Here is an 18,119-nt window from a genome sequence, read left to right on the forward strand (position 1 = left end):
CTTTCTGCCCCCAAAGTGGCAAATTGGGGGCACACTACCTGTCTGCCCCTGGGGGTAAAAAAGACTGGTTTGATCCTTTTGGGATGTGTGTGTCTCCAATGCCAAACTGCAACACCTGCAGCACTTTCTTCTGCCCCAAAGGTGGGTAGATTTTCTACCCTCTGGTGGCCGGTTTGGGCAACCTCTCAGATTGGGAAAAGTCTCCTATCTGCCCCCCACCCCGGGGGGGGGGGGGGGGGGGGGGGGGGGGCAAAAATACACCATTGACCCTACTTGGGCAGGGGTATGGCTCGATGCCAGGGTAGGCTGCCCCATCCTTTTGCTTGTTCTGGCGCCGTTTAAGAATCCCTAGTGTGTAATAGGCTTTCTGCCCCTTGGGGATGGCAGATTGGGGGTGAATACCCTATATAGGGAATTGCCATAATCCAGACGTGCCAGGATGAAGGCTGAGACCGCCAGCTGGATGGTTGAGAAAGACAGCAACGAGGACAGTTTCTGAAGTTGTCGCAAAAGTCCCACACAGGTTCACACCACTGCCGAGACCTGTTGGGACATTGACAGCATAGCGTGGATTTTGATACCAAGACTTTTTATTGCGGACGCTGGTTCTGGGGACTGCCCCAGTTCACTAGGCCAAAACAGCTAATTCCAGGGATTCGCTGCTGTGGTGACCGCCAGCACCTCCGTTTTATCTGGGTTCAATTTTAATGGATTCGCCAACATCCAGTTCACAGTAAATTTCAAGATGTCTTGCATTCTCGCCTGTGATATTGGCGACTGGTCAATTTGAATAAGGATTTGGGTATCATCGGCATAGTTATATACCCTACATTCCAACTGATTTAAAGCAGTGACCAAAGGCTGTAAGTAAACATTAAAAAGCAAGGGGGACAGTGCTGTGCCCTGCGGTACTCCACATGTCAAGGTCGCTGGGTCGGATACCAGGTCTGTTAATTGGACTCTTTGAGAGCGATCTCTAAGGAAGGAAGCTAGCCAAGCACTGACAGTGCAATGGATACCCAGGTCAGTCTATTTAAAAAAAGCCAAAGACAATCAATGTGGCAAAGAGGCCAAGAAGGAACAGCACCACAAACATTGGAAAATGGTCTTGTTGGATCTTTGCATCTCGGTTTCTCGTGGCTGACACGATCCGGTCCCACTGTGTTAGAATGGCGTGTCGAGCTCCAGACCACTTTCCAGGCCCCACCAAACGATACTGGAATGGTGTACAAGAGCCAAAGAAGAGCTCCAGAGCCAATCGTGGGTCGGTCAAGAGGAGACATGGGATGTTGGGCTTGGCCCCAACCTCTGTGGCAAGCTCGTCAAAATATTCAATCTGATCCAGCTGAAGGCTGTTCTGCCGTACTGTGCCAAACCTTGGAGACAAAAAATAATATCACAGTTAACTGAAACTGTTGATAAATAGGAGGAATGTTGAGTATGGAAAAGAGAGCTTGAAAATGTGATAAGGCCACTTAGGGATGAAGCATCATGTAATACGCCATAGTAGATTTGTCATCTCATAGGGTTAAAGTAACAGATGTTATTACTACCGAAATCAATGGCATTTATTTCCTTGACAGCCAAAAGATATTCAAACAACATGTAGCACACAACTACTATTCACACCCAGAAACTTAACTCACTAAAGTGAGTTACTGAATTTGCATGAAGGCATGTAATTTGGTGGCTTTAAATGTGATTTAATGGACCGTGATTGAACGTAGAGTAGCAGATGTGACTTTATTCACACAATGACAGCCAATGAGATTTTATTTATTCACCTAATTGTTTTAATATTTGGCCATATGCCACTAGGGGTGACAGAGTGCTTAACAACAGTAGGTTAAGTGTACATGTAGGAAAAATTCACAAAACAATAACATGGTGTACACAATGGACGTAGAAAGAAATATACCTTTAGTACGTGTCTGATGTAGCACACCATATACAAAGTTAAATAAAAATTGGATTAGAATATATAGGAAAACTGTAAACAAAGGTCATCAGTGAAGACCTTTGACATATGATCGGCTGTATAAAAGCAAATACATATGAAACAACATTTAGTGCTAGAATATCCTGGTTAGAATATCTTAAATATCAGGAATCACCTTTTGAAGGAATGCTAGAAACAAAAAACTTTGCAAAAAACTTTTGAAGATCATTTCTTCTGGTCTTTTGTCTTTGCCACTATACCTCAGGGTTGAGAAGTTCTAAAATGGTTTCTATGCTTGACTATAGGGATCAAAAGCAGCAAGCACAGGTAGCTGCAGCTACCCTTGGCTGACTTGAGCTGGTGTCCATAGACAGGAAAAAAGGGGTGATGATGTGGGTACTGATTACAAACTGTGAGTTACATTTCGATCCGTGTACACACAGGATTTTGCAGAGGGGTCAGATTTCTGAGTTATGTTACAATTATTGCACTCTGCTGTTTTCTCCTGAAATTCATTTATCAGTTAAATTATCTGGAAAAAAAGGCAAAACCAAGAATGCAGTACATTAATTACATATCAACTTTGCATGCCTTATTTGTAAGTGAAATCTTGGACTAGGGAGTATTTAATACATCCAGTACATACCTCACCCTGGGTAATAGTAATTAATACCCTACCATCATCAGCCTTTGAGTCCGAAACTGGTGTTAGATGGCTGGTTGAGTGTTTCAGGTATTGGATCAATCAAGAGAGCGAGATGGTTGAGTTTTTTGGAAAGTGGTGTGCCCTACACAAGAAAATTGTTGTCTAGTGGGAGCTGATTGTTTTCAGAGATTTGGTTTGATTTTTACAATGAGTTTAGAAGGAAGGAGTTTGGATTAAAGTAAATATATAAGTATATAAAAGAAATGAGAAAAAATGTCTTCAAACAATGGGAAACCTATTGCATTACAATAATCCCATTCTCCCCGTTCTCTTTGTGCTTGACAAAAACATTGGGAGAATTTTTTAACTAAACCATGTTACTTTTTTAACACAATTCTGTGTAGAAACCACTAATAGGTGCTCCAACAGCCCTCAGTGAGTTTACCCCACTCATGCCTTCATGCTACTCTCACCACCACGTGCCGCCTGGTGTGCAATCATGCTCTTATACACTGTTTTGAAAGCACCTTACCGGTGCCAATGCACTTAGTAACAGGCTGTGTTTAATAGAGACCAATTGTTCACAGTTGACTTTTGGTATTTAAAATAGAGGTATAAATAGATCCTTATCATCAATATATCTTGGCAAGTCTGGGCTTTCTATTACCCCTGTACCTCCAGTTCACATACCTATTAGACACCACTGTGTCACTGTGGAGTTTTGTTAAAAGGATAATTTGGTTCAGGGTCAGCAGTCCATCTCGGGCTGCCTGCTGTATTATGAAAAAAAAATATATATATATATATATATAAATATCAATATATATAATATATATATCTATACTACGATTATAAAGAGAGAACTTGCACCTTTTGGCCAGGTAAACTCGGGAACCACAGCGCCAATCTACACACCCGATACATCTATGAAAAAACGTCAGGGTGTGTAGATGGACATAGGCTATATAAATTTTAAAAAAAAGTAAATTAAAAAAATTAAGAAAGTAAACAAAGTAGTCCCCTGAAAGTAGCGCCGGCCGGGACCTAGCGCTGGCCGCGACGTGACGTGCGTGATGACGACGAAGGAGGAGGGCGGTGCAGTGATGAGCGGCTGTGCAGTGAGGAGCGGCGGCACAGGTAAGAAAAGGGAAAGTGAGACTGTGATGCAGGGGGAGGCAAGAAGGAGGCAGCAGTAAATGAAAATGTCGGGGCGGGAGGGGGGCGTGAGTGAGTCGGGGCAGGCGCGAGTGAGTCGGGCGGGAGGGAGTCGGTGCGAGAGGGGGTCGGTGCGGGAGGGGGTCGGGGCGGGAGCGGGTGTACTGCCCCCAGCCACTTTCTGCCCCAGCCAACGCTGGGGCGGGCTGCTAGTATATATATATATATATATAAATATATATATATATATATATATATATATATATATATATATATATATATATATATATATATATATATATATTTTTTTTTTAGAGGGAGTGCTTAAGAATTCATAGAAGCACCCCTTATATTCACAGCAATACCACTGTTTTTTATGTAACAGCCGAGTTAGAGGGCCCCTCAAGTGATGTTATCTACCTGTTTTTTTTCTTCCAAAGTTATTTTGGATTCCTTTTTGATGAACCTTTTTCAGAAGGCGACTATTCAAACTGTTAAACTGTTAACCCCATCATAGCCGCACGTCTTTACTCACGCGAATGCAAGCAAAACAGGACACAGACCCAAATTTCGTGCTTGTTAGATTTTATTCACCCAAGTGTCAGAGACGCGTTTCGCAGCGCGGACGCCGCTTGTTCACTCAACAGTTTGTACAAACTCGGGAAGCATTTTTAAAGTGACAGTGCATTGGTTTGGTGAATCACGTGAGTTCATTTCACTATAGAAATAGAGAAAACACTCTCTGTGCTTCTCATTGTAGTGCTATTTGACAACTGGGCTCTAGTTGATGCATAAATATCAGTAAAATACATTTTTATACATATCAACCATTTTTATAATCAATGAAAAATCATTACTTGATAGTAAAAAAATCAGTGTAAAATATGTTAGCCCAATATCAGTTGTGTGTATTATAAACTAGAAGTTTTGTCATTTTTATGGTGAGTATTTCTAAATTGTGCTTATATGTGCAGTGATGTTAAAATCGTATCAATCTTTCTATTGTTCATACCATATTTTACTCGTACACCAAATGTATCACAGCTCGCTACTGTCTTCTTTGTACCTGTGTTGTTAAACTTGTGGTTTCACTTTTCATTACTGTCTAGTCTTTTATATTATCTCTTAATTCACTTCACGCAGCATTACATATCAACATCATATCATGTACCATCTACATCTGTTAGATCAAGTTAACAGATTTGAGAAAACGAACACTAAATTCAAAGATATCAGTATACAAATCCTTTCCAAATTGTGCACATCAGTACATCATAATGACCCATATTTTCAACTCCTAATCTCATTCCCGGAAAATGTTATACTTAATTTGATTTACATTTAAAAAAATATTTAAAAACATCCTAAGATATTTACAAATATTTAAAATAATCATCAGTACAAAAAAATGTGATATATAAAATGTTCTTTAAAATTCATCTATCTGTTTCATATATAATTTCCGAAAAGTGCTGGGTTGTGAATGTTGTTGGATAGTACACTAATTACCTTATCTCTGAACATGGGCAAAATTCTTCAGTGGTCATTATTCTAGACAAGTGTACAGATCTTCCGTTAGATTCAATCCATTGGGATGTTTCGAATCTAATAATAAAATGTACCTGGTCTCCAACTTCCTTAACCTGTTCTCCCTATCACCACCTCGTCTATTGGGAGGGATTGCATCTATTAGGTAGTACGACAACCCTTTATTATTAGATCCATGGCTTGCCTTAAAATGTCGAGCCACCGGATAGGTGTTGTCCATATTAGTTATAGCACGGAGATGTTGGAGTATTCTAACATGTGCTTGTAACTTGGTACTGCCTATGTAGATTAATCCACATGGGCATGTTAGAACATATACTGAATATTCGGTTTTACAGGTCAACATTTTGTCAATTGTGTATGGTTTTGTCTTATATGGACTGAAGTATATTTTTGTATTGGCCCTATGTGTGCATGCCTTGCATGTTGTGCATTTTCTGAAACCCTTTAAATTCTGGTACCAGACTGGTTTGTTTATTATTTCGGGATCAGATACCACCAAGCAGTCTCTCATTGAGGGAACTCTACTGTATGTAATGGACGCCCTCTGCGGTAGCAGGGGTCCTAATACGGGGTCACTAAGCAGTAAAGGCCATTACCCTGAATAATTTTTTGGATTGCCTTATGTTGCTTGCTATATCCTATTATAAGGCGAAAGCTTTTGTCATCCTCACCCGCTTGGTTTTGATACCGATCTTTATCTTTTTTACTAACCAGTAAATCATCCCTGGCTAATGTCGCTGTTTTGGCAATAGCATTGTCAATTATTTGTCTGGAGTAGCCTATAGCTACACATCGTTCCTTGCTCAGTGCTTGGGCCTTCTGTAGTTCTTCATGTGTGCTGCAAACCCTCTTGATTCTAAGCATTTCGCCATAAGGAATGCTATTCACTAAATGGCGGGGGTGTGAACTAGATGCATGTAACACCGAATTTCCTGCAGTTTTCTTTTGATACAAGGTCGTTTCTAGAGTATTGTTGTTTATATACACTTTAGTATCCAGGAAATATACACAGGTGTCACTGATATCTGCAGTAAATCTTAAATTAAGATCATTGTTGTTAATTTTGACCATAAACATTTCTGCTTCCTCCCTAGTCCCATGCCAGATCACAAAAAGGTCATCGATAAACCTGAGCCACAACTTAATTTTGGTGGACATTAAGTCTCCATGTGTTCCCAAGAGGACCAGCTTTTCCCATTTGCCCATATGCAGGCAAGCATAACTCGGAGAGAAGCTGGCCCCCATGGCTACTCCTTGAGTTTCACAATATAGCAGGTGATTGAACATAAAAATGTTGTTATGAAGACAAAATTGTATCATTGCTAACAGCATTTCATTATGTTGTTTGTAGATTGGTTCTCTGTTTTTCAGGTAGTATTCCACAGCTTGAATGCCATCCTCATGTACTATACTTGTATATAGTGAAGACACATCTATTGCCATCATTGTATAGTCAGAGTTCCATTCAAAGTTCTTTATTTTGTTTAAAAAGTCGCTTGTGTCTCTTACGTACGATGGTAAAGATTTTACGTAGTCCTGGAGGAAATAATCAACTTATATAAATTTAATTTTAATTTTTTCACTGAAAAAACACATAGGTTTCAGGGACGTTATAGGTAGTTGGACATTTCACTCATACAAAACCATAGAAATTCTGCTGTTATAGGTTGAGCTAACCATAACTCGTGCCCCCGAAATGCACTGCTGATGACGTCACATATTACATCATTCATGACATGGTCGGTGACATCACTGATGACATCACTGATGACATCTCAAATGACATCACTGATTACAACATCCAGTGAATGTGTTTTTCTTTCAAATGTAAATATGTATTAGATATATACCAAGCTGTATTGAAGAATGAGTGGAACTATATGTGTCTGGATGGAGGATTTAGTAGGTGTGTGACTCACTGTTTAAGTGAGTGATTAAATGTGTCTTACTGAATACATGGGTTAGTGACTAAACTGTGTGAATGTCTGTATCAGTCTGTCTGTTGTTGTATAACCTGCTGCATCAATTGGTCAGTAGCTCCATGGGTGTCTATATGGGTTATTGATTAGTTGTCTGAGTAATTGTATGGGAGACGAGTGTGTGTGTGGTTGGGTGGAGGGTGTCACTCTGTGCATAGATGTGTGAGTGGTTGATTGGCTGGGTGTATGACTTTAAGAGTGCATGTGGAAACAGTTGTATAGGCGAGTGAGTGTGTGTATGGATGTGTTGGTGAGTTTGAGGATGTCTCAGTGGTAGATGTCCATGTAAGTACAAAAGTAAAAGGCAGTGTATGTTAGAGTTAGAGTATATAAATTACTATATGTGAGAGTTAGTGATTGTGGGAGTGACTGTATGGATGACTGTATACTTCTAATAGTGATTATATAAGAGCGTAGGTATGCGTTAGTATCTGTATGAATAAATGAGGTGGTGTGTCTATAACTGTGTAGGTGAGTAAATGGAACTGTGATTGATTCTTTGCATGACTGACTAGGATGATTGGTGGTGTGTGAGTGTCTGTATAGGTGTATGAGTGCATATTATAATGTTGTATTGATCAGTGACTACATGTATGAATGGTTGTATGGGTGAATGAGTGCATGTGTCTGTAGACTTAGGAATTGGTCAGTGCATTTGTAGTAACTGGCATTGGTGTCTCGATAGTTTTGAAAATGGTAGTCTGTATTTTACAGGGGGTGTATCAAAGGTTATATTAGGGTGTGAGGAGGTACATCAGATTGTCATGTGGATGATGTCATCAGTGATGTCATTTGAGATGTCATCAGTGATGTCATCAGTGATGTCACTGACCATGTCATGAATGATGCAATATGTGACGTCATCAGCAGTGCATTGCGGGGCGCGAGTTATAGTTAATTCAACTAACTATAAAGGTGGAATTGCTATGGTTTTGTATGAGTGAAATGTCCAACTAATTATAACGTCCCTGAAACATCTGTTTTTTTCTGTGAATTTCAAAGGTTTTTTAAATTCTAATTTGTAACTATAATGTCCCTAAAACCTGTTTTTTTCAGTGAATTTCAATGTTTTTTAAATGCTAATTTCAAATTACAATCTTCTTTAAGCCTATAGTTTTTTCAGGGATGTTAAATTATCACTCCATTCTCAACCTATTGAAAACAGCTGATATCCCCAGTTTTCCACCAATAGCTTCCACACAAAAAATTTGCCACAATGAGAGCAACAAGTAACAGTAATAATATGCAGAGTAGACGTTCACGTGCAAAAATAACACAAAAACACCACTTCCTGATATTTTCAACGGGCAGCCAAATCTGGGGTGCGATCCAAAAACAGGCAATAAGCGGCGTTATCAGTAGGAATCTAACATTTGCCTTTACTGATGTAAACCAAGATGACTACCTACAATGTGAAAGGGATCCCAGCCCAGAATCACATCTGAAGACCAACACATGTCATAGAGTTACTGATCATGCAGCTCAGACACCCATGAAGGACACAACACCCACTGCCACCAGCCTCAGGACGTCCCCGTGGACCACCTCCCTCCCTACTACCACAGAGGCAGCGCAAAACAGGACAGCGGACCTTCCAGAAACGGCATGGTCCCTCAGCCACACAATATTTGAATGTTGGCAGATATGGCAACCAAGTATTCACTATTCCTCCTCTGAGCTACTCAGTAAAATCTGTCTGAGCATTAAGTCTGGCTCGCCCAGAGACCCCGCCTCATCTAAGTTGTTGGGTGAGAGTATTGCTATTCTTGAGCCCTATATAAGGCACATCCTGGAGGTCTCGTTTAGATCACACACGGTGCCAGGGAGTTGGAAAGAAGCAACTGTCCTTCCACTTCAGAAGAAACCGAATATTAGCCCGGATATACTTGAAAACCTTCGACCTATCTCACTGCTGCCTTATTTGGCTAAGGTGGCAGAGAAGGTAGTTAACCAACAGGTAATGGCTCATGTTGAGGAATCGAGCCTTCTGCACCCTTCTCAATCAGGCTTCCGGGCTTTACATTCTACAAAGTCCGTACTACTTCTTGCCACGGAAGTCATTAGACAGGGGGCAGATGTTGGGCAAACAATGGCCCTGATTCTGCTAGACCTGAGCGCCGCCTTTGGCACTGTCGCTCATTACACCTTGCTGCAGTTTCTGAATAAGGGCGGTGTCTCAGGCCCGGCTCTAAAATGGTTGCAATCCTTTCTGCCAGAGCGAAGTTTTCAGGTCAGACAAGGTCCATATTACTCCAAGGACATCAAATTGGAACAGGGGGTGCCACAAGGCTCGGCCGTGAGTCCCACCCTGTTTAACCTATAAGTTACCCCTTTAGCGGAGATAGCGGAAGGGTTTGGAATCAGAGTCGTCTCATATGCCAACGACACCCAGCTGGTGGTCTCTCTATCACGGGCACCGGATTTGGCAGCTTTTAATTTCAGGGCATGCATGCAGGAGCTTGCCTCCTGGATGGCAAATAACTGCCTGAAACTTAATGGTAACAAAACCGAGGTGCTTGTTGTAGGGGGTGCTCCGTCGGTCTGGATGTCGGCTTGGTGGCTTTCGAGCCTGGGTCCCACTCCTACACCATGCACCCAGGTGAAGAACTTGGGTGTATGGTTGAACTCCAATCTTTCATATGAAATTCATACTAGATGTATAGTGGGGACGTGTTTCGGAGTCCTTGAAAGCCTGCGGAAAACTATGGATCTCCTCCCTACAGATGCTAGGAAGACGCTGGTGCATGCCCTCGTCACATCTCGCCTAGATTATGGTAATATACTCTATCTGGGAACTACAGCTAAATGCTTCAGCAGACTTCAAGTTTTGCAGAATGCAGCCGCACGACTGGTTCTTATGCAACCCAGAAGGGCTGCCTCTAAAAGAGCCTTGGACACTTTGCACTGGCTTCCAGTAAGGAAGAGAGTGATGTTTAAGAAGCTTTGCATATGCCACTGCATCATCCAGGGCACGGGCCCTTCCTATCTGAGGAATCTTCTCACCTGCTATATGCCCGCAAGGTCCCTTAGATCGAGAGGGACTGGCCTGCTGCTAGTACCTAAGGTAAAGAAGGCCAGGATGGGAGTCAGGTCCTTTCGGCTTCTGGCAGCTCAGAGCTGGAATAAACTTCCTCTGAGCCTCCCGATGGAAACATCCGAGTTGAAGTTCAGGAAGGATCTTAAAACCCATCTGTTTTCATATTAATCATGTTTTTGTTCTGGCCGTGGCTCCTCGGCTTTGCTTCTTCCACTCACCCTAGCGCGGGGACACGCCGGTATGACGTAACCAGGCGCTTTATAAATTCCTTTATTATTATTATTATTATTATTATTATTATTATTATTATTATTAGGTATGTGTGAAGGACGCAACTCTCCCAAAAATAATAATAATGCACACAATACCAAGTGTAGCGGTGATGTGCTGGACAGACTTCACTATGCAGAGCGCAGACCTCTCGTTGTGTACATAGACTGCTGGTGCTTGTAGTGTTGTGGACAATAGACGCAACCATCTTAACTCAGGCAGTGGGGAAGATCTCGGTCATGTAGCTGTGTTGTCCCCCCCCCCTGGAAGCGGAAGCGCAGTGGGCTGGTCCAACGTGCGCCACTCCAGTGTAGGAGTATGAATAAATAAGCGGGACTCTGGGCGTGGTTCATTTGTGTGAAGGCCAACGAGTCTGCCAGAGTGGCGGGCCTTACCCTGCCATGTGGCTGCTGCCATGACTGCAGACCTGCTCGACACAGGACCCTTCGAACCCAGGGGCACAGCACCGCAGACTTATGTCTGTACAGACTACTGCTTTCGATCTACACTGCGGACAGCAGGAATCACAATTCAGATCGAGTAGCGATTGCAAATGATGCAGTCCAGTATGCAAAACACATTGCTCCCAGTGCGGCTCGCTCAGACCACCCATCATCGCAGGGAATGTACACGCTGAGCGCCAAAGGTACTACTAACGCAGTGCACCATAAATCATCGCCACCTGGCCTTATTGAGGCAGAATTCAATAGACAAAAGACATTGCTCCTAGTGCGGCCCATCTGGACCACGCATCATCGCAGGGTGCCCAAACGCTGGTTGCTTCAGGTGCCACTAACTCAGTGCACCACTCATCATTGCTGGTTGCACACACGCTGAATTGCCAATACTGTGCAGCTCTACTCAATGCCATGTGCGCCCTTGCTCACCGCTGCCTCCTGTCTACACAGCGGTCATAAGGGCTCACAATTAAAATTGAATTATCAGTCTGTAATTACAGAGTGGAGTAAGCAACTTACTACAATGTCCCTAAAACCTACATAGCGCTGGGACACCCCCGGGTAGCCATGCGCTCTACAAATCCAATTCCATTCCATAATATCCTTTATCCTTGCTTCAAGAACTTTTTTGATATCAATTAAAGCATCATCGCAGGGTGCACACACACTGAGTGCTTCGGGAGCCACTAACTCAGTGCAGCACACCTCATGGACCCCTTAACTCAAACAACGAGCTTGTCTCTAATTGGCTGCCCTCCATGTGCCAAAAACTGAAACTTCAACTTTCCATATCTCTGTATTGCTACAGCTGCAACACTCCACTGAATGTGCAATAAACATTCATATCCACACAGATGTCTCACCATCTTTCTTGTGTGGAACTATGGATGAATGTAGAGTCAGTGATTCCCCGTACCTTCCATGTGCGCCAAGTTGTGGGACTTTAAACAAAAAACAATGGTTCTGTCGGAAGGAACATTTCAATTAAACACAATACTTAATCATTAGATGTACACAAATATTACACACTGACCACAAGCAAAAAGGAAAAAGGTCAAAACTTTGTTTGTCTTTAACTTTTTCAGAGATTTGAGTTATGCACTGAATAAAATATGCTGTCCAAAATACACAAAACACATGGACTGTGAATACAAAAGGAGTCGTGACTGAGGACTGGGTGTTTACAAGTAATAGAACATATATACATAAAAGAAAAAACTTTTTCAAAAATTCCCACTGCAAAACCCAATAGTCTCCGGAGAATTTAATTATTTCTTTTGTTCAATGGGACTTTGTGCAGACGGATATGTAGCATAGAACGTTGATGTTTCGACCCTGGGGGCGATGCGCTGATTTATGTGCATCAAAAGCGGGTCTTCATCAGGACTGGATTAAGGTTGGACAGCCTTATTATTAGGTGTATGATTCGTCTTGTCTTCTATTGGGGATGGTGCAAGTCAGCCGACAAGCACATGTAGCTCTGTGTTGCTGTCGGTGGAAGGATATTTAAGTCTGGGACGCCGTGGCGATTTACTCGGGCGTGAAGGCAGCTTCCGTCTGTCTTCATCGGACCTTAGTGAAGAATGCCGGCGCACATGCTGTATGCCATGTTAGAGTTGCTCGCACTGCGGCCGGCACAGTTACACCAACATAGTGATGGCCCGTCCCGATGGTCCGAACACCTCATGTTTTGTGTGCTCTGCTGCACCGTCATGTAGGTCTGAGCCCAAAAGCGAGGGCCTACCGCCACATGCATGCTCTCAATTATCACTGAGTTAGTAGCACCACAAGCACTGAGAGGGTGTACAACCTGCGATGATGATAGGTGCACAGTTGAACTGCTCATCCCCTTGGTAACCTGGCAGGAGCAGTCAGGCTTATCTTAGAGGCAGTGTGTAAAGCATTTGCACATAACCAACAGTAATATAGTGTACGCACTGCAAAATGGCACCACACCAGTTTAGAAAAATATCCAATTTTTATATACTTAAGACAAAACCAAATACGATAAAAAGAATCCACAATACTATACTTCAAATCCTTCACTTAACAACATATGCTTTTCAAAAATAGTTTCTTAAGGTCGATAGCTACGTCCGGAGCATATCGTAGCGATGTGAACAACAAATCCAAAAAGCAGTTTTGGCTGCCCGCGGGGTCGCAGGCCAACTACGGTGTCGGGAAGACCCGCAAACAATACCTTTCAGAGATGCAGGGCGATTGGGACCTTGAAGCCACTCGCGTTGCAGGTCGAGCTCCTTTTTGATGGGTTTCGAAGCGCTGGCGCCAACAGGCGTCGGGGCTGCGGTGTGAAGCCCAGCGGTACGGCGGGCGGTGTCCTCGGGTTGCGGTGCGAGCAGCGGCTCGGTGGCGGCATCAGATGGTGTCGTCGGAGAGACGAGGGTCATGGTGCGAGGTGGAGGCGGTGCACGTCACCATGCTAGCAGGTCACAGTGCAGGCAGCGGCGATGTCGTTGTGGAAGCACTGTAGTTGGCTGACGAGCTGAAGTCGAGGGCGCCGGCATCAGTAGGCCAAGGCTGCGGTGTGAGATGAGGGCGGTGCATCATGTTAACTCACGAGCGGTGCCCCGAACCACGGTGCAGGCAGCAGCATCGATTTCGGCAGGAAGTGGCGGCATAAGGAAGGCCACGGTGTCATTGTGTAGCGGGCGGTGCAGAGTGCAGTGCCCACAGGTCGCGGTGCGAGCAGCGGCTCGGTGATGGCATCAGCAGGCGTCGTTGGTGAGACCATGGTAGCGGTGCAGCGTTGCAGTGGTGCCCTCTGCGGTGCCAAAGCTTCGGCATGAAGCAAGGCGGTGCGGAGTGCAGTGCAGTGCCTACAGGTTGCAGTGTGAGCAGCGGCTCGGTGATGGCATCAGCAGGCGTTATCAGTGAGACCAGAGTCGTGGTGCAGCGTTGCGGCGGTGCCCTCTGCGGTGCCTTTAGGACACGGGTTCGGCAGGGTTGTCATAGATGTCGTCTAGGAGCTTTCCTCGCGGTGCAGCACAAAACACACAGTCCCCAGTGCTGCGGGTCGAAGAACCTGAAGTCTTTGCTGTTCCTGAGACTTCGTGAACAGGGGGCAAGGTCTACCTCAAGCCCTTGGAGAGTCTCACCACTTTGGTTGCAGAAATCCCAATCAATGGCCTTTCACTGGCCAAGACAGAAGCAGCCACTGCAGGTCAGTCTGGCAAAGCACCCAGCAAAGCAGTCGTTCCTTTCGCAGCTTCTCCGGCGCTTCTTCTTGGCAGTCTTCTTGATCCAGATGAGTTTTGAAATTCAGGGGTCTGGGACCCAGCATTTGTACACAAAAATCCTTTGATCTTTCAGGCAGAGGGTGTCTGTGCCCGGCCAGAACCAGTTCTGCCATCTCTGGTGTAATTTCCTGGCAGGAGGTGGAGACAGTATTGTCAGAGGCAGACCGGCCCTTTGAGGTGCAAGAAAATTTCCCTGCCCCCCCCCCCCCTTTCCCCCATCGCAGCCCAGGTCTAATCAGCTCTTTCCTAACCTATCTAGACCATCTGGAGCCCCTCCGGCACCCCAGCTTTCTGTCCTCCAAAACCCAGACAGGCAATCCACATTCCAGCATAGGCATACGGGATAGCTGAGTAAGAAAATACCCACTTTCTAAAAGTGGTATTTTCAAACACAGAATGTAAAAATCACCTTAGATAAAAGATGCATCTTTAGATTCTGAGTTCAGGCATATTAAACTATATTTTCTTTCTGAATTCCTGTGCCAGTTATGTTTATAAGATGTTTACAAACAACCTTCCCATTCTACCCTAGGAACTGGTAGTCTTGCAAAAGTGAAAAACGAAAATGGCCGTAATTCACTATTATGACATGCCACACACCAGGGCATGTCCTAACTTTCACATACATTGCAGCCTGCCCACAGGGGTACCTTGAGCCTACCTGAGGGTTGTCTGACATGTAAGAAAAGGGAAGGTTAGAGCCCAGCCAGTGTGTGCAGTGGCCAAGTCGATATGGCAGTTACAAACTGCGCGCACATTCTGATATGGCAGGTTTGAGTTACCGTTTTCAGGGCTACTCACGGGGGTGGCACAACCAGTGCTGCAGGCAACCCGGGTAGCATTTAATTCACCGGCCCTGGCACACGCAGTGCACTTTACTAGGGGCTAACAGGTAAATCAAATATTCTATCATGGAAACGCCAATCTATTACACAATTTACACAGAGAGCATATGCACTTTAGCACTGATTAGCAGTGGTAAAGTGCCCTGAGTCCTAAAGCCAACACACACAGGTCATGGAAAAATAGGAGGAAAAAGCAAAAAGTTTGGGGATAACTCTGCAAAAAGGGCTATTTCCAATGGTGGACCCTCTTACACACACACGCCGTTGGCGGAAGGTAAGCAGAGAGACTTCTTTCCGCAGCAGCGGGCAGTCACCTCTGGGCGGTGGGAGTGGATAGTGTGCAGCAGCCTGGGCACACAAGAGCGCACAGACATCTCCGAGCATTGGGAGTGGCTGAGGTGCAGCAGCCTGATTACATATTGGTGAAAAAAGAGAATTACGCGTGTGCAGTTGTATGTACTCTGCAATTACTAATTCTATACTATCTCTCAGATCACTAAACTTGAGAGTTCCACAAGGTCCCGGCACGTGGTTGGAGACAGACCAGTGGCATAAAGGTGAGCTGCGAAGATTTTCACCAGTGTCAACACTCCCTCTCCATCTCTTCCTTTCTCTCTCTCACACTTTCTCTCTTTCTCTGTCTCTTCCTCTCTCTCATTCTTTCTTTCTCTCTTCCTCTCTCTCACTCTTGTCTGTCTCTCTCTCTCTCTCACTCTTTCTCTCTCTCTTTCCTCTCTCTCTCACTCTTTAGCTCTACCTTCCTCTCTCTCACAGTTTCTCTTTCTCCCTTCCTTGTATCTTACTCTTTCTTTCTTTCTTTCTCTTTGTCTTCCTCCCTCTCTTTCTCTCTTTGTCTGTCTTCCTCTCTCACTCTTTCTCTCTCTCTTCCTCTCTCACACACTGTTTTTCTTTCTCTCTTCTTTGTAACCCACTCTTTCTCTTTCTCTCTCTTTCCCTCTTTCTCTCTTTGTCTGTCTTCCTCTTTCTCTCTCTCTCACTCTGTCTTTCTTTCTCTCTCTCTTTCTTTCTTTCTCTTTCTCCTTTGTTGAACCCATGACGCACCATCTTATCTTTCTTTTTGTCTTGCAGGCTGTGATTGACAAATGGTCCAGCCATGTCACACCATGGCTATACATAGTTTTATTTGTTGTTGTTTTGTTTTAATATTTTTTTTTATATGTAAATCACACATGACTAAGATTTTATTTGTCCAACCCCACAAGCATCTTCTTGTTAATGGTTCGCAGAGGGACACTTGCGGGCCCAAGAAGGTAGTTGGGGGTATGCTGGTGATGTGGGAAGAGGGTGTGTTACCTGCTAATGTGGGGAGACCAGCGTGAAAGGGGTATCTCTCACAGACAGAGCTCCGGTATGTTTTCAGAAATGCCTCGGACAGATGCCAGCTGACGGACTGAATCACAAACTGACTTTTCAATGCTCATATAGTGTGACTTATGAACAGTTCGCACCCAGGCTCGCAGAGGGACAACTGCGGTCCATGGGCTCGACCCACAGAGGCAGAACTACGGGCCGTCTGCTCCCAAAGGAACAGCAGCGTAGTAGCTCGCAGACGTAGATGAACAGCAGCGTACTAGCTCGTAAAGGTAGAGAGCTGCATGCCAACGGACTGGCTTCTAAAGGCATAGCTGTGAAGTGGTGATGTTGGGCAGAGGGAGCGTGAAAGGGTTATCTTCCTACTGGTGTCCTGGAGTGGAAGTCGTGCTGCCTGGTGCTCAGCTGTTTCTCCTTTATTGTTAATAAATCTTAAACCTTCACTGCGTCCATATCATTATTACACAGAGATCTGGTATATTAAATTGCCCTTGGGACATTTCTTTTATATTTTCACTCAATGCGAGGCACATGATGGCTGCTAACAATTACTGGTTTGAAGTGTAAGCAGCCATTTCCTTTAATATCTCAAAAAATACCGAATGGATTTACACCATTTCTACAAAACCGCGCTTTTTGGACCAAGACCTTTCTCTCTTCCAAATTTGGGGTAAATCCATTCAGCAGTTTGACCTGTAGCCTTGTCTAAAGTTCCCTATGGAAAATGCATTTAGGAAAACACATTTTGACCCCCCCTTTTTCTCAGCCCCCCCACCCCCTTGACCAATCACCCCTTAACTTTCAAGATAGGAGTTGATCAAAAACTAGAAACTTTTTGGAAAATTTCGTAAAGATTCGTCAAATAACGCCAAAGTTATAAGCACCCCTTACATCCCCTCCCAACATGAGTTAAGCACCGGGACTGTGGGGACTCCAGAGGGCCCCGTCAGCCCCAGCGAGTCCCAGCTATTTTTTTTTTATTCCCCTGAGACCTAGCCCACCCGGGGTCTCATTAAAATAAAAAGCGGGAACCTGCGACCCCAGCGCGAAATCTGCAATTTTTTTTTTAATCAAAATTTTTTCTTTGGCCCTGGGGATCCTTCTGAGACCCCCTAAGCATGTCTAGGGGGTCGGAGTCTTTCTACCCTACCCCTTCTCTTGTTTTATACCTCTGTTTCTCTGTTTTCTGATGACTCGCTTCTACCGAGTCACAAGATGGCTGCCAACACTTCCTGGTTTGAAGTGTTAGCAGCCAATCACAGTGAAGCTCATGCACGGGATTAAGGCTCAGCCCAGATATCAAAACATTTATTTTTCTAATATCTCAGCAACTACTGAACGGATTTACACCATTTTTAAAAAAGGTCGCTTTCTGCTCCAAGCACTACCTTTTTGCCAAATTTGGGGTAATTCCGTTCAGTAGTTTTGTCTGTAGCCTTGCACAAAGTCTCCTATGGGAAATTGATTGTTTCACTCTTATTTTTTGAATTTCTCAAAAACTACTGAATGGATTTACACCAATTAAAAAGAAGGTTGCTTTCCGAACCAAGCTCTACCTTTCTGCCAAATTTGGGGTAATTCCGTTCAGCAGTTCGTGCTGTAGCTTTTCACAAAATTTCCTATGGAAATTAACATGGGGAAAACGCATTT

The 18,119-nt window shown here is 44.1% G+C and overlaps 1 protein-coding gene across 1 annotated transcript in view; it reads right to left on the reverse strand.

The window, feature by feature from the left end:
* Positions 1 to 243: 243 nt before the first annotated feature.
* LOC147747823 (dimethylaniline monooxygenase [N-oxide-forming] 2-like) overlaps positions 244 to 18,119 on the reverse strand; it is a 396,650-nt gene continuing 378,774 nt past the window's right edge. The window contains exon 9 of the mRNA XM_086956258.1: positions 244 to 1,376. Within this exon, the coding sequence (XP_086812384.1) occupies positions 1,034 to 1,376 (343 nt within the window). The 3' untranslated portion in view covers positions 244 to 1,033. The remainder of the gene's footprint in view (positions 1,377 to 18,119) is intronic.

Source organism: Lissotriton vulgaris, chromosome 1_1, assembly GCF_964263255.1.
Source record: "Lissotriton vulgaris chromosome 1_1, aLisVul1.2, whole genome shotgun sequence".
NCBI lineage: Eukaryota > Metazoa > Chordata > Amphibia > Caudata > Salamandridae > Lissotriton > Lissotriton vulgaris.